The sequence below is a fragment of the Abrus precatorius genome, unplaced genomic scaffold (genome assembly GCF_003935025.1).
Source record: "Abrus precatorius isolate BTA unplaced genomic scaffold, Abrus_2018 Scaffold9, whole genome shotgun sequence".
In the NCBI taxonomy this organism is placed as follows: Eukaryota; Viridiplantae; Streptophyta; class Magnoliopsida; order Fabales; family Fabaceae; genus Abrus; species Abrus precatorius.
In genome coordinates this window covers 20,243,927-20,269,081 of record NW_020874439.1, presented here as the reverse complement: position 1 = coordinate 20,269,081, position 25,155 = coordinate 20,243,927, and the positions used below count along the sequence as shown (strand labels likewise).

Sequence of the window (25,155 nt, the reverse complement as noted above, 5' to 3'; positions counted from 1 at the left end):
AGGGAGTTGTTACCTTTCTAGTGGGAATTTAAAAATGAGTTAAAAAATTTATAAATGTGAATCTAACACAAAAGTTATAATTAATAATATTAAAATGAATATATCATTTTATACCTATTTAAACGTGAAAACATACTGTGCTAATAAGTTGCAATCATTAGTCCAAAAAAATGCCCTTTACCAATTACCACACGACTTACGTACAATCTAAAGGTAAAAAAGAATGAAAACTACAGCACTATAATTCCTTACCCTCATGCGATAATGGAGTATAATTCTATCCGATTCTATTATAAATTTAAATGCAAGGCAAAAATACAAAATTCTAATTCTTAAATTGATTATTCTTCACAAGTAATGGTAAGAACAAGACCAGTTATGTATACTCATATAGTCATCAATGTAAAACGGAGACCAATTGGCTTCAAGCAATACAATTACTTGACACGATATGCTTGGTATTGATATTCAATATATCATGGCCAGAGTCTAAAAAATTACTACAATTAGTTTGATGAAATAATTTTACAAGCTTAATGATCCTACATCGATAGCCAAAAAGAAAAATAATAAACATGAAAATCACAAGCCAATGCAATTTCTTGAGGAGGTGACTCCACCATCCACAACAAGATTATGACCACTAACATACTTGGACTCATCACTAGCAAGATAAAGTGCAGCCTCAGCAACATCTTTGGCCCTTAAAGTAGTTCCTTTCAAATTGGCAAGCCCCCTAACAAACCCCTCCATTTTCTCCGCTTCGTCTTGGAAATGCAACCCAAAATTGATGTCCCCATCATCATCACCATCATCACTTGTTCTCCAAGCATTCACAAGCATGGAAGTGGCCACCCCAAATGGTGAAATGCAATTGACCCTTATCCCATACCTCCCTAACTCACAAGCAGTGTTTTTTGTGAGCCCAACTATGGCATGCTTTGAAGCAGTGTAAGCATGTGGGCCAAGCCCACCCATGACCCCAGCAACACTAGCAGTGGAAATAATGCACCCAATTCCTCTAGGAATCATCAGCCTAGCCGCATGTTTGATTCCCAAGGCCATTCCTTTCACATTCACACGCATGACTCGGTCAAACTCTTCAGGGTCAAAGTTTGTAATACTCTTGTTCTTTGATTGGTTCCCAAGCACCCCAGCATTGTTGAACATTATGTCAAGTTGTCCATAGCGAGAAACCGTGTAACTCACCAAGTTTTCAACCTCTTCTTCTATACTAACATCACAGTGCACATAGGTCACTGAAGGTGCTAAAGACTCAGCAAGCATGGTTCCAAGTGCATCCTCAACATCACCAATCACCACTTTTGCCCCGTTCTTCACAAAAACTCGCACCGTTGCTTCTCCAATTCCTCTGGCACCCCCAGTTACAATTGCAACCTTGCCTTCCAACCTATAACACCATGAAACACTTTGTAATCATGTGACTAGAGAACATGACCAATTGTTTTCTAAAACTTACGAAGTTTACACTTTCTTTATGTACCTATAAACTATGTTGTAGGTAGGAATAATATCATGTCAAGAGTTCAATTAGGCCTTGCTACACAATGTTCAGATTATAAATAAGAAAAATGTTAATCCATGCCTTAATGACATGGGTTAAAAATTAAAAAGCAATCATAAAAATATTATTAATTCACTTTAAATGTAATTTTTAATATAGTTAATAATGTTAAAATACGTTACAAAAAAACATGTTAAAAACATATTAATACCACTTTTATTAAAGTTGCCTGATTATAATTGATAAAGTTATAGAGGCAGGGTTTTGCTTCTTTGAAGATCTTGCTTCATTTTAGAGGAAAACAGAACAAGATTGGAGATTAAGGACTAAATTCTATAATATATATATGGAACTGAAATGGCATAAAATGGAAATGGAAACGTTTCTTATACATTGAAATTTGAAAGTAGTACCTTCTAGATGAAGATGAAAAACTGCTTTCTCTTGGAAGGATGGGAACTGCTTGAAGTGGTTTCTCAGGCATGACTTCAGCTGCAACCATGGTTGTGGCTGAGTAGAGAGCCTCTACGGAAGGCAATGCAGAGAGAAAGAGAAGAAGCAGAGGATTAAAGAGCAAGTGAAGTTAGAATGGCATAGGATGGTATTTATATAGAAGATTTTGAGTTGAATTGATTGGATCTGCGGGGCTACACTCATTCCAATATTTATTTATTTATTTTCCTTCGTTCCAGTTGTCATTACAAAATCAATTGTTTTTGGTTGTAAGGTCTTTTATAAATATTTCCTGTTTGCCTCGACTTATTTCCAATTCCAAGTACCTAGGATAAGTATAACCAAGTTTTTTCGCCCCCCAAACCTAGTTTTTTTCTTCTTCATGGAATAAAACATAGGTAGTGTTAGAAATGTGCTAGAGAAATAAATAAATAAAAGTATTTAAGCTGTGTACAGTGGACCAACTATATGTGCAATTATTAAATTAGATCTCAAATTAAGTGTACGTTTGGATGTATGTTAAAATATTTTAAAATTATGTTCATTTTATGATATTGTGATTTGGTGGGAAAATTTGATGTTTAATTTTTTTTTAGTTATACACTAATTTTCTCTTTAAAAATTGATAAATTGTAATTTTTGTTAGGAATTATAAAATTTACATTGAATTTTACTACAAATTACTTTTTTTAAAAATGTAAATATTAATTACTTTACATTACAATTCCTTTTAAACAAAATTAATTTTATAAAATCTATAATCGAATTTTAAACGCTCATCTCAGTGAATAATTTTAAATGCAAGTTCATAATTTGCTAATCACTCTTTCAATCCCAGATTCAAATAAAAAATTTTCTAGCTTAGCAAACCTTAGCGTACAAAAGTAGATCTAAAAGCAAACAATCAATTAAACACACTTATGCATGTACACAACAACAAAATCAATATCAAGTTCTAAAAGCAAGAACAAAAAATTGAATTTATAAGAGTAAACTATTGATTAATTTGTAAACTCTAAAAGAAATAAGACACATGTTAAAATTAACAGATTACTCTGCAACACAACTAGGAATCTAACCAAAAAAATGTAATAATACAATCACAAAAATATATTCAAACTGTAAGCACTAAAATAAATAAATTTCCAAACAATTCAGAAATCAAGAAAAACAAATAAAGCAAAACTAATCAAAAGTTAAATTCAATTGAAGTTGTACGCTAATTGTTGTTAAAAAATAAATCATCACAAGACGGTGCCAAAAACTTGATGTTATGCTTAGTTTGAACTACCAAATATGGTAAATGCACTAATCGTTTGAAAAGAGTAAAGAATGCATCATTTTCATGAAGAATTTTACTAAGCTAACCATTAGCAAGAACTCAGCAAAAAATAGACTAATTATCATTTTTTTTAGTTTTATGTTAAATTTGAATTGAAAAGTGAGTAGTGCTGAAAGGAAATAACAAAATAATAATTCAAGTCGCTAAAGGAATTAAAAAAATCAGATAAAATAATGCATAAAATTTTATGGAAAAAATGTAAAACACTTTGTGAAAGATAGAAAACATATTTATACAGAGTAATGAACACAATTCAGATGAATATCATAATAACAAAGGTGGGTAGAATTTAAAATTCATCTAGATTCTCACTCTTGTAGCAAATAGGAATTCTAGGTCACTTTCATGATGATTTTAAATAATCTAAATCTCTAGTACTAAAATCCAATGCTTTGATATTTTACACTAATTCTTAGCTTAAAAAAATTCTAATGTCTTCGGTAGATTCAACAAAAAAAATATAGCATTTGCAAAGTGGAATTAATAACAATTACATTAACATTCAACTTCTATTTTTAGGTAATTAAAAATTAAAGAAGCTTACTTTAGATTTAAACATGTCTACTAGTCTATCCAGTGTACAGAAATATTTTAGATACATACAATTAAAGGCCAATTCAATTGAAGTATTAATAACAAAAATAAAATTATACAATTCATCAAGAAATTCTAAAATAGATTAAAAGAAACAGAAATTAAAGGAGCTTGAATTCTAATTACATCCTCTTCTAACCTAGGAATTTAGCAATACACGGTGAAAATGTAGAAAAAGTAAGCAAAGAAGAAATATTTAGAAAAATATCTTTCAATTAAAGTTTAATCTTTGTGTACAAAGTATCTCACTTCAATCTCATACAAATTAAGAAAAGAGAGAACTTGAAAAACAAAAATCAAAGAAAGGAAAAATGCTAAAGCTAAACACATGAAAAATACAAATATAAATTGCAGAAAATTAATTAGAAAGATAGGCGGAATAAAAAAAAAATCCCTAAATTTGAACATCTTCAGCTATTTAGAGTTTTTCAAATTTGATGATGGATCAATGTGAAGTTAATGTCCTTTCTTGGTCTCACATTTTAGAACATTCCAAAAAATTTTAAGAGAATTGACTTTAAACATCTTGCCTTACAAGCTATTGTTTACTTTTTATGTATGAGATATGAGGACGTTAAGTTTTGGAAGTTCCAACTCGTACTTTAAATTATATGTTTTGTAAGGATTTGGAGACATTGAGTCTTAGATGAAAGGACTTGTGCGAATTTTATTAGCTTTAAATATTTTTTTAAGCATTGAAAGTGAGGACATTGAAAAGTGCTTGTCCTGGGTCAACTTCTAACTCAAAATGTGAGGATATGGAAATTTAAATGTTCTTTTTCTTTTTTTTTCCCAAACTCCACTTCAAGGTTCTAAATCCTTCCAATTTCTTCTCTCTGAATTCTAAATCTGAAATTACATCAAAATTGATGAAGTATAACAAGGAATTTATAATTAAGTGAATCTTTTTTCTTTTAATTAATTATGCAAATTTAAACATTATTCCTTATTTTTAATGTATTTTTATTTATTTTCTTTCATTTTTCTGCATGTTCGTTTAATAAATCTATTAAAAGTGTAGATTTATCATATATGTATGTTAAACTCATTTATATGATCATGTATTGATTTAACATATGTATATACCAATAATAGGAAGGAAACAACAAAATGTTTTATAGAATTCATCTCCACTCTTTTAGTATTTTAATTGAGATTAATTTTATTCAGAATAATTTTTTAAGGTTAGATTCACCTCACTCCTAAAAAGTTAGAAATGAACTTTAACATTTAAGTGCAAGAAATAACTAGGTATCTTGATGCAATCACTCCTAATTAGATGTAAATGCTTACCTTTTAATCCAATTATATCACATTTGTCTTTCATTAAGAAGTATGTCATGCACGTAAGCTCAAAGATCAAATAAGTTATACATATCAAGTGAGGAACTACACGTCAAGTAAGAATAGATGGTTTCATCAAGTGCCTGTATAAATATGTCACTGCTAAGATTAAACTTGTCAAATGTTTAGAGTGATAATGTCTTATGCTATGATTTGATATTTTAACAATTAAAAAAGATTATTCATAACTAAGATCGGTTCTACCAATCTTAAAAGGTGTTTACAACAATAGTTAAGATTAGGCATATTAAGTCAAAGAGCAGTCACATCATGTGCCCATAATACATTACGATGTTTGATAGTTTTTATTTAAGGCATCCATGACTTAGGCTCTCTTTAAAATAAACCAAAAGATGAACCAAAGTTCTGAAGTTTAGGAAACTTAAAAACATGAGTTTATGAAAAAAAAAAAAATAGGTTTATAGAAACTTTTCCTCGTATTTTAAAACTTCAAAACAATTGCTATCAAATATATCGTTTGTTTCCTTCTTTCTTTGTCTTTCCTTTTCTTGAAATTAATTCTTAAACAAAGCTTTTAAAAAGTGATTGACATACTTATTACTTTTGATTACCTTTTGAAATATGAACTTTTTAAAATAATAAACCCTAAATAAAGTTTTTAAAAGTAAAAAGCCTTAGTAAGATAATTGATTTCTTGTACTTATAAAAAGATATGAGATTAATTTAAAAGGAGTGCCAACAACATACTTATTTAACACACTGCAATTATTGGCCAATATTTATTGAATACTATAAAATTATGAGTAATAATAACTAAATTAGAGCTGAGAATAATTAACTTAAGAGTGGGACTCATACTTTTTTTATTTTTAAATAAATTTTAACCAATAATTATAAGTGTACTAGCAACATTTTTCTTGATTTAAATCAAATCATGTCTGAATCTTCATTTTCTTGAATGTATCGGCTCCCAGCATTAAATATTTGAGCAAAACACAAAATCTTTTCCAAAATCCACAAAATATTCTTGAATGAGGTACGTACTCATTTGGTGAGAAACATATATTTAAAATGGAGCTGGAAGTTATGGGTAGCTAAGTAACGCAAACATTTTATTGGCTTGCTTAATATTCAAAACTAAAATTAAGTTTTTAAATCATTTTTTTGTAAGAATTTTTCTAACATGGGCAACCTTGTACCGGATAAACCTTAATAAATGCACCACTTAACTAACAGGAGAGGGTAAAAAAAATTATGATAAAATAATTAATACAGATTAGTTAAGTGGTATATTTATTGAAATTTATCTTGTGCAAGATTATACATAATAAAAAATCCGTTCTTATATTATAAATTCAGTTTTATAATGACAAGTAATAAAGAAATTCAATCCTAAAAATGTTTATTATTTTTTATAGTATTCAATAACAGTAAAACAAGTCATATGCATTTTATAATTTCTTATAAATTAGTAATTATTAGTTTTATTATTATTTTTAAATCTTTTGTCAAACTAAAACAATCTGAATTGAAAAGAAAAATTATAAAACTTAAAATAAAATTATAAATGTGATTATAATTCATTAACTTGGATAAAATCTAAAAACATATAAGTTTTAAAAAATATTTCATCTGATAAAATATATTTTTGTAATTAAACCAAAATAAAGTAATTTAAGATTTAATTAAATCAAATAAAAATGACATAAATTATTCTTTAAAAAAATAAATTAAGACATTAAATCACACTCTAAATAAATAAAAAAGATATCAAGTTTATTTTTTATTTTATCATTTAAATTTATTTTTTATAATATTAAATATATTTTATTGTTACTTTCTTAATATTGTCTCTTAGTATAATAGGAATGTAAAATAATATTTTATATTAAATTAAAAAATAAGAATTTTCAAGTTAATTAAACTATCAACATAGAATAGTTTTGTTCAAAATCATTCTATCTACTACATATACAAGATTTTAAAATCATTATTTAAAATATAAATCATATATTTCAATAAGTGATAAAATAACCATATTATATATTTTATAAAAAAATTTATATAAATAATCAACTAATAATTTATGTGTAAATATTATATATGAAATTTTATTTATTTAAAATATAAAAATACACAAATATAATTTCAAATTTTAAAATTAAATTTAAATATTTAAAGTAATAAGTTTATTCTTATTTCTATAATTTTAGTATAATAATTTTCTAATAAAAAGTATTATTTTTTACTCTTTTAATTCAATTTTAAAAATTAAAGTTAGTAAAGTTTAAGGGAAAAAAAATTTAGTAAAATTTATTTTATCTAATTATTTACATCAAATTTGTAACACCAAATTATAAGTATGGTTTGGAGTATTCTTCTATTAAAATTAAAATTTTACTTTAATAATATATTAAAGTACTAGTATTTAATATTAATATTTAATTATGCACATTGATAAAATAAAAATTTAATTTTAATTTAAAATAATTTTAACGATATTTATGTAAGTTTCTTTGTATTTATTTACTTTTTATCATATATATATATATATATATATTATACATTATTTAGAAATACATTTAAAATATAAAATATAATTAAAAATTTTATTTTTAATAGTACAACAAACATTTTTTTTTTCCAAAATCCAACCACACCTTAACAGCTTAACTTGTTTTATGAAAAAAAAATTTGCATAATTTTTAGTTAATGTCTTTTTTTTTTAAATTAATATTTTTTATCTTTAATAATAATATTGACTTATTAAGAGGTTGTTAGATATTAAATATTTATCTAATATATCACTTTTGTATTCGGTCACATTATTTTTTAGTTATTTAACATTTTTAATTATGTTAGAAGTTATTTTTACATAATAATTATTAAAGTGGTGTTAAAAATGGTGTTAATAGCAAAAAAGGTGTAGAAAAATAATTCCCTAAAATCTAATATATTTTCAAATCCATTTCAATAAAAAAAATGAAGTCCAAATTTAAATAAAATATTGATAAATAAAAATCAAAGACAAAAAATAATTTAAGAAAAAAAAATATAATATATTTTATGATATTTCACTTCATCTTTTAAATAGTTCCATGTACCTCCCTATAAAAAATAAAGAGAGTTAAAAAGGTCAAGATTTTGAAGGAACTTGTAGTACTTATGGATGAGGAATGGCCCATAAAAAGTACTTTAGTAATGGTATGCATAACAAAAATGCCATAAGAGAGTGTGCAACATGATATAGCAATTAGTATGAAGCATGCTAATTACAAAACAAATTAATGGCATCACACTAGTTGTCTTTCAAATAAATACTAGCAAATTTGTATAGTAGTTTCTTGTACATATCCTACTTTATCGTTGCTTCACAAAACTTGTTTATTTACTTAGATAAAACTTATTTATAAGTTGGTGATGGAAAACTTGAGAACACTATAGGTGTGTCACATAAAAGATTTGATTTTAATGATTTGAAAAAGAAAGAAATTCTAAAATTTTTCTAAGTAATTCTTAGTTCATGCTCATATAATTGCAATTAAATATTTAAATTTTTTGAATACTTCTTTTGCATATCTCTTTGTGAAACAAAAATATCTCTCCCACTCTATCATAAGATTATAGGTAATATAAATTTTTTGAATACTTCTTTTGCATATCTCTTTGTGAAACAAAAATATCATTATTCATTTATATTACCTATAATCTTATGATAGAGTGGGAGAGATAAAACCTCCAAAATAAGAAATTTAAAAAACTAGCATTAAGAAGGTTTTGAAAGATTTAGAAAAACTCCTAAACCATTTCTTTTTTAATTAAACAACTCCTAAATAACGGTTAATCTCTCCTAAATTCTTCTCTCTCCTCTTAAACACAACTCTCAAACATAACCTAAATAAATAAATACTTTCATTGTAAAAATATAAACATAGAATCATTTATATTAAAAAATTATGTAAAAAAAATAACTTTTATTTCAATTACAATCTTAAATTTACAAATGTTGATTCAGATACACATTTAACAGGTATGCATTATGATATATTTTGCATGCATTTAAGATATTGGTATTTTTATAGCATTAAAGATATACATAAGTTTATGCGCACATAAATGTAAAATCAGACGTACTCAATGTAATAAAGCTGAAGTAAAAATAGATACACAATCAATCATAAGTAAAAGACATGCACTGTTCACTTAATGTATGTTTAAAAACAGTTTACAAAGTTACAAGTGTGAATCAATTAAATGCACAAATTATAAGTGTGAATTTAAAGAGGATATGCCTAAACTCCCAACGAGAGATTTCACTCATCATAATGATAGGTTCTAAAGTGGATATGCCTAAACTCGTAGACAATTACAAAATCAATCAAATTGTATGATATAAATTTGTCTCATTGAAGGAGATATGTTTCTTCAATTGCTTAATATTTATTCATTATTATTATCATTATACTTGACTTTTTTACGCATGTCATTTTAGTTTCAAAGTATATATACAACTTGAGTATCTTGGCATTTTTCCCTACCATAATCAAGTGTGCATGGAAAACAAAACAAAATTATATCGAATCAAAATTCCATCGAACATTATTTATGAATTGAGCATTAGTTAGGTGAAGAAAATAAGTTGCCTTCAAATGAAGTTATCCAACTTAGACAATTTAGCACTCAATGCAATGAGTTATTAGCTTCATTATTCTATTGAATATGAATTAATAAACTAAAATTCACAAGAAATCAAGGCTGTATAACTAAGGGTAAGCTGATAGGATGTCATTTGGTTCCAACGTTTTTTAAAACATTAAAATGGTAAAGACATATTACTATTTATTATTGTGTCTATGTATAAGTATATATACATGTATCACAATAAATTAAAATAAAATTATATAAAATATTAAACTTTTATAAAAGAATGTATAATGAATAAAATTAACAGCAATGTTTGAATTGATAAATAAATTATATTTTAAAATTATATTATTCAAATAAAAGGTTAATTTCATCTTTCAAACTCAATCCAAAAGTTATTATGAATTTAAATGTATAGTATTTGTTTTAAACCATTAGAATCGATTAAATTTGGAGTTCCAAAACTTTAACTTAGTAGCCAATTGATTAGAATTAATTTTGGTGAAGTAACTTTAAAATATTAATTAAATATGTTTGAGAAATGTGCTTAAAGTATTTTGAATCATACACTTGCATGGGGACGGCTGTTTTCATTAGAAAATATGAGAATTGAATTTTTCTAACTTTTAAAACAAATAAAACATAAAATATTAAAATTTTTGGAAGTGATAATTGATTATTGAAACAAATAACTCAATTTCTTCATCTATTGAATTTTGAAAGTGAATAATTGAAATGATGTTGTAGTTAATAAATGATATTAACTATTTCTAAGGGTATTTATTATTTAAATATATTTCTCACTCATTTCCATATATTTAAAGAATAATAATAAATCCAATCTATGATTGCTCTAAGGTACTTAGTCTTGTTGAACTATTCGCAACTACTTATTTTAAACCAAGATACAATATTTTAATTACATCTCTTTCACTTATTTATTGTCAAAATTAAATTCTAATAAACTTTAATTGAACAATATCTCAAAAGAATGTATTAAAAATACTAATAAACTTTAATTAATCCATATCTTAAAAGAATGTATTAAAACTTACGATGAAGTTATATTTATGATTTTTAAAATTTTTAAATATTAATTTTTCAATAAAAATTGGTTCACATCATTTTCGATTATTGTTTTAGTTCAAAACAAATTTACCACCATTGGTTTCATCAGTTGGACCGATTCTTAACTAATTTGTAATCGATTTTAAGCAAATATAATAAAGGATAAAGAAAAACTAAAATAAGGTTTATACTTTGTATTTCAAATAAAAATTATACTTATTTGAACGGATTATAATTTGTCAAACAACTTAAAAAGTGTTTTTTAATAAATATAATTTTAAGTAACTTTATAAAGGAAATAAGATTTAGTCTTTTAAAATAAATTATTTCAACTTAATCAATCATTTTAATAAAAGTATAATTATTTTTATAAAATAAAATTCACTAACCTATCTCAATTAAAGAGACTTCATTTAAAAAAAGAGATAATTACTAAATTGTAATAAGTTAACCTATCTCAATTAAAGAAACCTTGTTTAAAAAAAAGATAATTACTAAATTATATTAAGTTAAAGTGACTCCATTTAAAAAGAGAATTAAGTTTTTTTATATATAAGAATAAAGAAGTTAAATAACATATAAATAATAATAATAATTTATAATTTAATATTTTAAAAATTTAATTAAATTTAATATCAAAATCTATGATTTGTCTTGTTACTAAATATATGAATTATAAGAAAAGAGTCGTTTTAGAAAAGAAAATTGATAGAAGACTTATTTTTTCTATTTCATTGTTTCATAATAACTAGTTTTGCATACAACGTAAATTTTATGTTAATGGGCTAAAATAGGTTATAAGTAGCAACTAATGTAATAGACTTTTAACTATTAAGCTAATTTATTTTCAATACATCCACTTAGTTCATATTAGTCAAGAACAACACTCACATCTTATCTCTCCATAACTCAATATTTGTTAATCTTTAAAGGTTTTGTTAATATGTTTGCAACATGGTCTATTGTGTTGCAATGTTTTGGCATTAAGTTCACTTTGTTCACGTAATTTCTCATAAAGTGAATTTGATATGATCTTGGTGTAAGCAAACACGACATTTATTCACAATCTGATCTAGGTGTGCTTTAAAGCCATAAGCATGGTTATGCTAGTTGAATCTAAGTTCAAATTCTAAATTTAATTTTAAATCAATAATTTGAATATTAGATGTAAATATGAATATTTGAATTGGCTTTGAGCTGAGATTTTGAAAGTTGGCAAAACAAATCTTCTTTCCTTAGAGATTGAGCTTATTTGTTGGAGACCATGTCATGATCTTGTATCTCAGTCTACACTCTGTATAAAGAAGCCTAATGTTCTTGAGAAAGGCATTTTCTAAGTCTTAACTTAATCAATAATTGAGAGTTATTGGAGAGTGAGAAATTATTGACAAAAACGACGAACGTTTCTTCGGAATCTGAGCAAGTGATTAAGTGCCTTTTAGAGAATGAGAACTTCTTTCATTTTATTTCCCTTTGGGTTCCTTCAATTTCAATTCTCCTTTTGAGTTTTTATGAATTTGTTTACAATAGTTTTTGTTGTTTGCTTTATTATGAATAAGTAAATCCATTGCTAGAGCTATGGTGAATCATATTGCATACTCTATGTGATTTTTATATTTAATGATAATGTTTGGTTTTGAATTATATTTTGCATGTTAAGAATTTAATCACCCTTAGCATCTCATAGTTAATTACATTATAAACGATCGTATCACCTATAATTAATAGAACTATAGAATAAAATGAGACAAAGAATTACATGGATCAAACTTAGTTTTTCTCTTTCAACCATTAGTAAATTAACAAATTCATAGGGTTTTTGTATTTTCTTTACCTTCTGTCTTGCATGATCATTGATGGTAGTTACCTAAGGAAAATAATATTAATATTGCATGATAATGGAGTATTAATAGATAAGTATGGGTGATTGGCAAACATAGGAAAGCTGATATTGGAATGAGATTAAATAAAACATAGAGGTGTAATAGGTAAAACCATATGCCCTATGCTCATCTCATCTAATTTGTCAAAAATGCATTATTGTCTTTTTAATTACTTTTTTGAATTTAAAGTCTTCTTATTTTGAAAATAATATTTGCAGGATGATAACTTAGAAACTTCTTTTAAAATTCTTTATTACTTTTTGACGGGTACATTTGCTCACAAACATAATGAGTAGAGAAACCACTTTCAGATTTAGTGGTTACCATTAATAATAACACATGGTTAAAGTCAGAGTCTTCTTCATAGGCTAGTTTTACATCCTCTTCTTTATCTTGCACCCTCTTGCTTATGCATTCACTAGCATAGCATCTCCATTTTTTGAAATCAAAGCATCAAATCCTTTTTTGTTGAATTTCTTCTTAACATACTTATTATGCCTTTCATTTTTCTTGTAATTACTTTCGTCCTTTTTCTAATTTGAAACATGGTTTTAACTTGCTACTTCATAATTCTTTCACTTATCACTTTTCAATCTTCCTTTACTTTTTTCATTTTTATTACACTCATCACCATTCCTTTGACTGTTTTATGCCTATAAAGCTTGCTCAACAATATTTTCAACACTTCTTTCACTAAGCTTTTGTTCATGGGCTTTAAGAAAGTCATAAAACTCTTCCACCTTCAAAGATTTCAAGCTTTTGAATTCTTCTATTGCAACAATGTGATAAAATTGAGGTGTCAAGGTTCTCAACCCCTTTTATATAATCATTTTACCAAAGAGTTTTTCTCCACACATTTTCATCATATTAATAAGTATTTGGGCTCAAGTAAATTATTCACCTATATTTTCTTGTTCATTCATTTGTAACAATTCATATTACCTATGCAAAACCACATTTTTATCTTCTTGACCTGCACCAGTATATGACTTGTTTAAGATATCTTGGGCTTCCTACATTGTCTTAGTAAAAGTTATTTTCTCAAATTAGCAGAATCTACACATTGGTGGATCATGAAGAAAGCCTTACAATCCTTCTTGTTTACTTCCTTATAATTACTTTGTACTTTTGTTGGGTGGTCTCCTAATTCTTAAATGTCATCTTTTATAATTTTTAGCACCTCTTGAATCCCAAAGATAACTTGCATCTAAATGCATTATTTCTCAAAATTCTTACCATCAAGAACAAATAGATTACTAGGGAAAGAACCATTAGATCCAATCATATTTCCTTTATTTAGATACCTCAAAGCACGCTTTATCACTTACATAGGTCATGAACCAAAGGAAGCCCTTGATACCACTACTAATTCAAGTTCTCACACACCTTAATAATTACACACACAACAAGAAAAGTTATTTTAGGAGAGAAAAGAGATGGAAGAATATTATTTTCTTAATCTCATTATTTCATAATTATTTTTATACACAACATAAATTTTATGTTAACAAAAAGTAAAACATGTTACAAGTAATAACTAACATGACAGACTTCTAACTACTAACATTTGTAACGACTTCTAAGCTAAATTATTTTGAACATCAACATAATTTATTCTTACCCTTTGTAGGAACTAAGCTTATTCATTCCATTTTTTTTACAAACAATACAATTCACTTGAATTCTCTCTTTCTTTCTCTCTCACTTTTCACTCTTTAGTTTCGAGCTCCATTCCTTGCTCTCAACCATTAGTTTGTGATGATATCAGAGCACTCTTAGAGGGCTCTACTGCACAATCATGAACTCTGATAATGAATCTTCTATGGGTGATCCAAGGGGCACCTTCTTCACGGATCTTAACAATGATCCCTCAAGCCCCTACTACCTCCACTCCAATGAAATACCAACATTGATTATTGTTTCCTCTCTTCTCACAGAGAACAATTCCCATTCATAGAGTAGATTAACGCAAAATGCACTTGTTTCAAAGAAGAGATGAAGTTTCTTGATGGCACAATTCTAGTGCCTGACGAAGATAATCCAATGTATAAGGCCTGTGAGTGATGAACATTATGCTTCTTCATGGATTTCGAGGGCAATGGCACACAATATTGTTGAAATCATGATCATGTAAGCTCGTGCTGTGGATGTGTGGAATGACTTAAAAGGCCATTTTTCTCAGTATGACATTCTTCGATTTGCTCAACTTCAAGAAGAGATCCATTCACTCAAGCAAGGTGATAGCATGGTAAGATCGTATTCTAATGAATTCAAGGTTCTCTGGGATGAGTTTGATAAACACAATCTCCTTCAACCTTGCTCATCTGGAGCTTTTTGCGATTACAAAACCTACACTACAGTCAAGAAATAAAGGGAGCTAAGTAAGATTATTTGTTTCTGAAAGGTCTTGCAGAGTCTCTAACATGAAATCACATATATGCATGTTGAAACCTCTTCTCAATCTAAATTAGGTCTTTTCTTTGATCATTTGTGAATACGTATTTTTTCCTTTTTCTTCCTTATTTTAATTAAATAATGTAAAAAGAAAAGTGAGCTCCGTGAAATGAGGAGCAAGCAAGCTCCCACCAAATAGGAATAACGTGTATGAACGGAGGTAAAAAAGTATGAATCATATGCAAAATAAACATAAAAAGACATGAAAAGAGGAGTAATAGAGAAGGGGTGAGGAAGAATCGAGGGTTTGCAAGAAAAAAGAGGATAGCAACCAGAGAAAGGGAGAGAGCAAAAAATGAAAAAAAAAAAAAAAAGAAGAGAGAGCTCTAGAAGAAACGATAGAATGGATAGAGAAAAAGAAAATTTCCAAAAAGGGAAAGGAGAAAAAGATCATAGAAGAGGGGAGAGAGACTTAGAAGCATCTGGAAAGGGGATAAAAAAATATGCACAAAAAATAGAGATAAAAAAGAGATATACAAGATATAGAGAGGATCTCCAAGCACAAAAATATAAAGAGGATCTCCAACAAACTCACATTGTGCAATTCTTATCACAGCTCCTTTGAGTGTAAGCATTTTTTCTTCCTTTGAACTGCACCGGTTCTCGTGGTCTTTACACTACTTCAAGATATGCATTTTTTATATTGAACTTGATTTGAAAAAACAAAAGAAAACAAAACTGATGCTCATGTCATTTTACTTCACAAGCAAACTTTCATTTTGAAACTTTCAAAAAAGTTGATGTATATATTTGATGTGGTAAATGTGCAATTCAGCTTTCAATTTTTTATCAGGTTACAAGTTTCCATCATCTAATATATAATAAAGCTTTCGAGAATTCGTGAACATTTTTTTTTTTCTTTCCATAACATTTTCTTACTATATATATATATATATATATATATATATATATATATATATATATAAATATATATATATATATAATCTTTCTACATATAATCTCTTACTTCCATTATAAATTCTATTTCTTTTATTTGTTTGTAAATAGTAATAAAATAATAAAAAATATTAATTAATTTTTTTAACACATCATTTTTTTTTTAAGTTCAATGTTGCATTTTTTATGTATTTCATTTTGTCATTAATATTTTTTTCTCTTTAATTTGATATTATTATTTTTATTTATTATTTTTTATCTTATAATAACATTATTGATATTAGTGAGATAGAAATAATATTATGATTAATTTTCTTATGATTTTATGTATCTCATTATGTTTGTCTTAATTGTTTAGTTAGGTATTGATATTATCTTTATTGTTATATTTTATTAGTTAATAAATCATATTTTATAAGTTAAACGTATATATCAAATTATAATGCTAATGTATAGTTTTTTTGTCATCATGCATTATAATTCAAAAGACTTATGTGTACCTACATTACCTTAAGTCTTGTTCTATAATAATATATCATAATATAAATTTAATTAATTAAGTAATTATTTTATTAATTTATCAAATATATTTCATTTTTTTAATTGTTAATCATTATCTAATTTCAATTAAAATTATTTTATTAATCATATTACAAATTATTTCAATTAAAATATTTCATCTTTACTAACATTTTCTGAAAACCAAGATGACAGCGCCTCAGGAAAGAATTAGGCTAATAAACAGTTCTGTATATAATAGACTTAATTATGAGTACCAAAGGATATGTCACTTTAAGTTAGCCATACATGTTGATGATTTATCTAGGAATATTATTATGTTAAAGATGAAATTATATTATAGCATCCCTTTTCATTTACCTGTAAGTAGGATATATATATATATATCCTACTTATATATCATACTCTCTATATATATATATATATATATATATATATATATATATAGAGAGAGAGAGAGAGAGAGAGAGAGGCATAGTTAGGACCACATTCGCCTTCACGTATCTATTTACATACCATGATCGTGACCATTTTAGAAGACCGACTCGAGTTACCGATGAGCAAGTCACAAATGTTGAGGTAGCGGCCAACTTGGGAGATTTATATCTCAGATTAGATGGTGACCTCGATTCAGAGGATTTAGCAGAGATAAAAGGATGACATGGAGATGGCTAGCTCTGGGTCCTCAATGTTTAGATATATTTTGGAATTGCTCTATGACTTAAATTGATTTTGTGATGTAATTATTTTAGTTGTGTAATTATTATTTTAAATCCCACAGATTTTGACAAACAGTTTGTAAATTTTTATACTTGATATATGTAATGCATGTTCAGTATCCAGATTAGAAAATTTGATTCAAGTTCATTATAATCTTTAAATTTACCATTATTTAATTAATATTGCCTGATTGGCAAATTTTGAAAATAATCTTATTCACAAAAAGATATTTTTTTTACTCGTATTTATAATGCTTATCATATATGAAAATTCTTATTTTATTCTAAGTTTGTACAAATAAAATAATCAGTTTTAAGACAAAAAAAATAGGATGTTGCAATTAACGAAACGATTTTATAGTGTTATTATGTAACACCTCTACCTTTATATGCCTTAAATCGTAATGACTTTTGTGTACCAACGCTACCATAGGTCCAATGCAATGAAAACTTATTAAATGAAGTTTTATATTTTATTAAATAATCATCTTCTTTAATCAATTTAAATATATATTTTGTTATTAAATGAAATTAATTTCCTATTTTAATTTTTCTTAAGTCATATTTCTAAATTTGATAAATTAAATAACCAAGTATTATTTTCAAATTATTATACAAAATTTTGTAATATTGATGTGTAATTTACATTGCCTTCAATTGTCCAACAAATCATAAGAGATTTATGTATAACTTACATTATCTTAAATTCTCTTTCAACATGAATCATAATATAAATTCAACTACTTCATTTATAAATAAATTTTTTATCACAATTTGCAATACGGTTGTGTGATCCTCCTTTACCTTCCATATTGCTTCTCTTAAGGTACATGTATAACCATGTTATCTTCTATTCTAAAGAGTATAATCTTATAAAAATAATTTTGATCTCAAAATAAGCTTTCTTCGAATAAACTTAATTTTAATCGACCAACTTTATAATCTTTATGATAGAATTATGTGACTTTGAGTTTTCCATTGCACCTCAGGATATATAAAAGCGAGAAATCAAAATAGTTTTCAAAAATATTTTTTTTCTAAGATATAACTTCATATTTTAATGAATAAATTTTATTTCTTTAAAATAAAAATAGCAACACTTATTTTTAAGTATTAAATAAATAATTTTTAAAATTATAATAAATTTGCACAATTAATTTAAAGTAACCGTTATTTAAACGGACATTGTAGGGTGCTAACACCTTTCCTACAAGTAAATGATTCTTGAATCCATTTTTTGGTTTCTAAGACCAAATTTGTAAGTTTTTCTAAGGTTTTCTTTGATAAATTTTAGTGGCGACTCTACTAAATTTTTAAAATGTTTTCGCTATCCCATTGTAAACCTCATTACGACATCATTCAACAAGAAAAACAATTGTCTACTAATGTTGGATCCAAGTTGATAGCACTTATTCAGCAAAAAATCAAGAAGAGAAAGTGGCAGCAGCTGTGAGCTCAGCAAGTGGTCAAAGATTCACCAAGGTCTCAAATTCTGAAAATTTTATATTCATTGTGGCAAGAAGGGCCACACTGTGGATATGTGTTACAAGAAGCATAGTTTCCCTCTTTGATTCAAGTTCAAGAATCCCAAAGTTGTTGGAGCTTATTGTATGTAATTCGAGTATGACTCCACTTGCATTCAAAAAGAACCACCTTATGATATAGGTAAGAACTCAAAAATATTATCACTCAAGAGCAATACAAAGAATTAATGGCTTTACTTCAATAATCTAAAGTTCACACCAATCACATCTCTCCTTTCGAACCACGATTAGGTATCATCCTTAATTTTAACACAAGCAATCAACAGTAGATCTTGGACACAGGAGCCACTGATCATATTTGCTACACCAAAAACCCCTTTTTTCCATGTTAAAATCAATTGAACCTGTTTCCATTAACATACCAAATAACATCATTGTTATTTCAAATCAATTAGGCAACATCCACTTTTCTTCATCCTTCATATTAACTAATGTTCTTTGTGCTCTCAATTATTATTTTAATTTAATCTCTATTACCAAATTAGTTAAAACCTTATCTTACAGACTAATTTTTTAGGACAATATATGTTTAATTCAAGACAGGAATTCCTTGAAGATGATTAGACAAGCTAACGTGCTTGGAAAATTGTATTTTCTAGTATCTCCTTTAGTTTCTTAGCCTAAAGTTTCTTGTAGTAACATAGTCAATCACAACACTATCATTGTTTGTAACATTGACCTATGGCATCATAGGTTAAGACATATTCCTGCTGATGTACAATGCCTTTTACACTGGTAAAATTCTTCAATTTCATTCAATAAAACTAAAGCATGCAATGCATGCCATTTTGCAAAATAGAAAAAATTATTTTTCCCTAATAGTGTTAGCAAAACTTTTCAACCTTTTGATCTAATACATGTTGTAACACTTTAAGTTTAATTTAAAATAACAAATTTCACAAAATATGAGAAATAAAATTTCATTCAAAAGGGTTTTCCCATGCATAATTCATTAACAATATGTCGAAATAAGGATGGTTTACAACTTGCATCAAATCATTGCTACAAGACTAATTCAATACATTAGAGTTCAAATAAATTTCTAGTCCTATAACAATTTCATCCATCCTTTCACTGAGCCCGGTGCTGATTGTCTTGGTCATCTGAAAAATAAATATAAAGGTGAGTACTATACATTATCCAACACACACACAAAAATAGAAACTCACCTTGCATACCCACATGTATTCTAACATATTCTACTCAAGTATTATCAATCACAAACAACACTCATCGTACATTCCATTTCAAATTATAAGTAGTGCTCTTATTGCACCAACAATATTTCACGCATGTACGCTCACTGCACGTAGCCACGCTCACTGTGGTACTGTGATCACAGTTTCACACCTTGGATGATGGTCGATTATCCCCGCCTCACAGATACCACGTGTGCAGTCACGAGTCGTTCAGCAAAAGTGTTAGTCTGAGGTCTAGTCAGGAGGAGAGTATGTGGTCTGTAGTGCACTCATACTCACTGTTGGTGTCACCACCACCCTCTCTTTCTCAAGGTATTTCTACTGCTACATCTTCCACACTCTCAGTGTATTGCTGAACCATTCATAGCTTTCAATACTTTCATAACTGCATTTAACATGCCCCTTTCAACACATTTCAGTTAAACAATATTACAAAATTCGGGACATTATACATGTAATACCTAGGGTTCATTTAGTGTAACTTCTTTATAAGGTTATAAATATTTTTCACAATAGTTGATGATTTTACAAGGCACACATGGATTTACTTGCTCAAAAGCAAAACTAACACTAAAAAACATATTGTTTCATTTTTCAATTTTGTTGAAACTTAATTCAACACTAAAATCAAAAGTCTCACATCTGATAATAGGTTAGAATTCCAATTCAATGACTTCTATAATTCAAAAGGGGATATTCACCAAAAGAGTTGTGTTGAAACACCACAACAAAATAACTTCGTGAAAAAAAAAAACACCAACACATTTTGAATGTGGCAAGAGCCATTCTTTTTCAAGCAAACCTTCCAAAACCTTTTTGGTCATTTGCAATAACACATGTTGTGCATCTGATAAATAGACTTCCATCAAAAGTACTAAACCAAAAAAGTTCATTTGAAATTCTTTTTGGAAAACAACCAGATTTTTCATACTTTAAAGTATTTGGATACTTATGCTATGCAAACACACTTCAAGCTCACGGACTTAAATTTTATCATAGAGCTTGAAATCTATTTTCTTAGGTTTCAGCTCTAGCACCAAAAGGTTTCTTCTATTTTATTTATATAACAAAGAGTTATTCTGTCAATAAATGTCCACTTTTATGAAAATCAATTTCCTTTTTTCACAAATAGAGCAAATAACTCTCTAAAACCACTCATTCAATGCACAACACCTGATTCTATATCTATCATATTTGCACCCAATCATTCTCTTTTTCATCTAACTACACGTTTCAAAACACGATTTTGTTCCTACTCTTGCATCATAAAAAACTTTTTATTCAGCATCTCATTATAAACCCACATTTTCACACTAATCATAGTGCATTACCACATAACTCAATAATCCCAAAATTCAATTGAGCCAATACCAGTTTTAAGAAAATTATCTAGAAACAAAATAAGGTCTAAATATTTACAAGACTACCATTATACTCTCATGAGCACTTCAGTAGGTCCCTCCACTTCAGGTATTCTTTATCCTATATCTAACTATATGTCCTATAATAAATTCAGTTCTACTTATAAACCTTTTTCCCTTTCCATCTCAACCACCTCTGAGCCAAAAATCTATCATAAAGTTGTCTCTTAAGAATGTTAGATTAAAGCCATGAATTTCGAGTTACAATTTCTTGCAGACACTAAAACATAGGTTCTTACTCCACTACCTGCTCAGAAGTCTCCAATAGGATGCAAGTGGGTTTATCGGATTAAATACAAAGCTTATGGGTGAATCGAGAAATACAAAACTTGTTTGGTAGCAAAAGGATACACTCAACATAAATGTGTTGATTACATGGACACCTTTTCCTCTATTGCGAAGATGACAACAATTCAAACTTTATTAACCATAGCAGTTGCATCCAATTGGCATCTCCACCAATTGGATGTAAACACAACCTTCTTACATGGTGACTTTTATGAAGAAGTATATATGGAGATTCTCCCTAGACTACAAGCATCTCCAAACATGGTTTATAAGCGCACTAAGTCACTCTATGGACTCAAGCAGGCCAACTGGCAGTGGTACTCCAAGCTATCCTCATCTCTCATCTCATTTGGATATATTCAGTCCCTAGTAGACCATTCTTTCTTTAGTAAATGAAATGGTACATCATTTAATATCGTTTTAGTTTATGCAGATGACATTCTTTTTCATGGTACTAATTTGCAAGAAATATCCAATAATAAGAAACATCTTGATGCTTAATTCACAATCAAAGATCTCAGCCAATTAAAGTACTTCTTAGGTATGGAGATTGTCATATTTTAAGAAGGAATTCACTTGTCCCAGCGCAAATATGCATTGGAGTTACTCAATGATTCTGGATTATTGGCTTGCAAACCTTCAACTATTTCAATGGATCCTACCAACAGATTGTCACAACAATAGGAAACTGAATTCAATGATCCTACTGCATATCAAAGACTTGTTGGTAGACTATTATACCTCACAACTTCAAGACCAGATATTGCATTCCTTGTGCAACAAGTCAGTTAGTTTGTGTCAAAACCTATGACTGCTCACTATAAAGTTGCTCTCAAAGTTCTGAGGTACATAAAGAATGCTCCCACTCAAGGTCTCCTTTTCCTAGCCAACAATAATTTGAAATTATCAACTTTTTAAGTCTCAGATTGGGTTGGATACTTTAACTCCATAAAATTTAATACTGGTTATTACACCTTCTTTAGAGAAGCTCTCACCTCATGAAAATGCAAGAAGCAAACCACTATAGCCAAATCCTCCCCAGAAGCTAAATATTGTGCTTTTGTTGTCACTACATGTAAGGTTCAATGGTTGCATTATCTACTTGTTGATCTTTCTATTCCACTTTCTTCACGCACCTAATATACTCTGATAATCAATCAGCCCATCACATAGCCACAAACCCTATTTTTCACGAACGCACGAAGCATATCGAGACCAATTGCCACGTGGTTCGAGAAAAAGTGCAACATGAAGTCACTCACTTACTGTCAGTCCTAAGTTTAAATCAAACAGTAGACATTTTCACTAAATCTCTGCCTCCTAACAAGTTTCATCCTAATTTATCCAAACTGGGAATGTTAAACCTCTATCCCTTAGCTTGAGGGGGGTATATATTAACCATATAAGTTATGAATTAACAATTGTTAGTTATTAGTTATTGTTAGTTGTACAAGTTAGTTAACTTAGTTAATTTGTTAGTTTGTTTGTTAGGTAGTTTAGCTTTCATAACACTCTTTTTTTGGGTATATAATTAGTTCTGAACCTTTTGTAGGAACTAAGCTTATTTATTCTATTTTTTTTACAAGCAATACAATTCACTTGAATTTTTTCTTTCTTTCTCTCTCATTTTTTACTCTTTGATTTTGAGCTTCATTCCATGCTCTCAACCATCAAACTGTAAATTCTTTCTTTCAATGAACCTCGTAATATTAAAAAATATAATATAAAAATAGAAAATTTTAAAAATATTAAATTAAAGTTTAATTTTTTATTAAAATAAATTTATTATCATTACTATGAAAAATTAAAATAATATTTTTATCTATTTTTACTTCTTTAAACAAGTAGAAATATTTTTTTTGAAAATTTATCATGTACCCTTTAAATTTGATAGGTTTGTATATCATTCTAATACAAGCCAATAGATTAATAACTAGTATTAAAATAAAGTCTTATCATATAATTATTAGTTACATACAAGAAGTCAGTATGCCACTATTTCACAAAAGTTGCAATAAGTTGTCCAACATTGCAACTCATTTGCCACCAAGACAACGAACCAGTATGCACCACCTTACACAACATACCATTTTCACATGCATTTCTTTTGGCATTAACTAAAACTCAAAATTTTGTCTTGAAGAACATTATATTGTCAAGATCTAAGGCTCTTTTATCATGAGTTTAAAACATTCATTATTGCTTCAACATTCATTAAGATAATGGTTGGTTGTTGGTATTCACCTCAAGTGTCCAAATGATCGTTATGCTTGAAGGTACTACTCCCTGCATTTCCATTATGTCATCGTCTTAAAAATCATCCTCTAATAAACCTTCCTTCATTGTCATCTTCCACCACCCACCCACTAAAACATCAAAACACAAAATCCATATGAACTAGTGTCGACATTGACAACACGTTGATTAAGGTTGACGCAGGCTCACAACAAACTTCGCAATGGTATCAGAGCCCACAATGATTAGGTGTTGAAGATTCATCTAATTTGGAATGCGTCAATAGTTCTCCCATAACAACTCTAAAGGTCCTAGTGAGGTTGCAACAATTTGTAACATGATTGATATTGGCTATTGCTAACAATGAAAGGTACAATAGAACACATAAATAAGAGCTTTGGTGTGTAAGGGTGGAGACAGATGACAGTAATTTCTAATTTTAGTGGTCGTTTTAGATAAAAAGAATATCTAACTCCTTCCATTTATTAGAGTATCCAAACAATGTTTTAATTTTTTTTAATTCTTTATCTTCTATTTATATTCATTCAAATAACATATTTATTTTATTTTATTGTTATTTTATTTCTTACATTTCTATTTTTTTTCCTTTGTATTTTATATATTCAACTAAACAAAGTGAAAGTGAAATACAATTTTAAAAAGTGTATATATAAAAAAGGTAAGATATTAAAATAATAACATATAATATTATATATTTTTCTAATCTTAAATGGTAAAAATAATGAAATCTATATCAATTTGTTGAAGTTTCTTTTTTATTCACATTTATCGATCAATTTCATCTAAAATAAATTATAAAAATTAAAAATAAAACTAATAAAAAATTTAAAAGATAATTGAATTGAGTTAGATTTTAAGTCTAATTTTAAAAAATAATCAATTTAAAATAATTTGGATTTATGTGTATATATAATTTTATTTATAAAATTAATCTCTTGTCCACATTTATTAAATTAAAATATTTATATGTTTTTATTATTTTATTCTTTTAACACTAATAATAAGTTTATCATGCTTAAATTAACCTAATGTGTGCTTGTGTAT

The 25,155-nt window shown here is 27.4% G+C and overlaps 1 protein-coding gene across 1 annotated transcript; it reads right to left on the bottom strand.

Annotated features, from left to right (window-relative positions):
• Positions 1–582: 582 nt before the first annotated feature.
• Positions 583–2,027, bottom strand: LOC113850956 (short-chain dehydrogenase reductase 2a-like). The gene is made up of 2 exons (XM_027481462.1): positions 1,939–2,027; positions 583–1,411 (listed from the first exon to the last, which is right to left on the bottom strand). Exons 1-2 carry the CDS (start codon positions 2,025–2,027, stop codon positions 583–585), a joined length of 918 nt encoding a protein of 305 aa, XP_027337263.1.
• Positions 2,028–25,155: the final 23,128 nt, after the last annotated feature.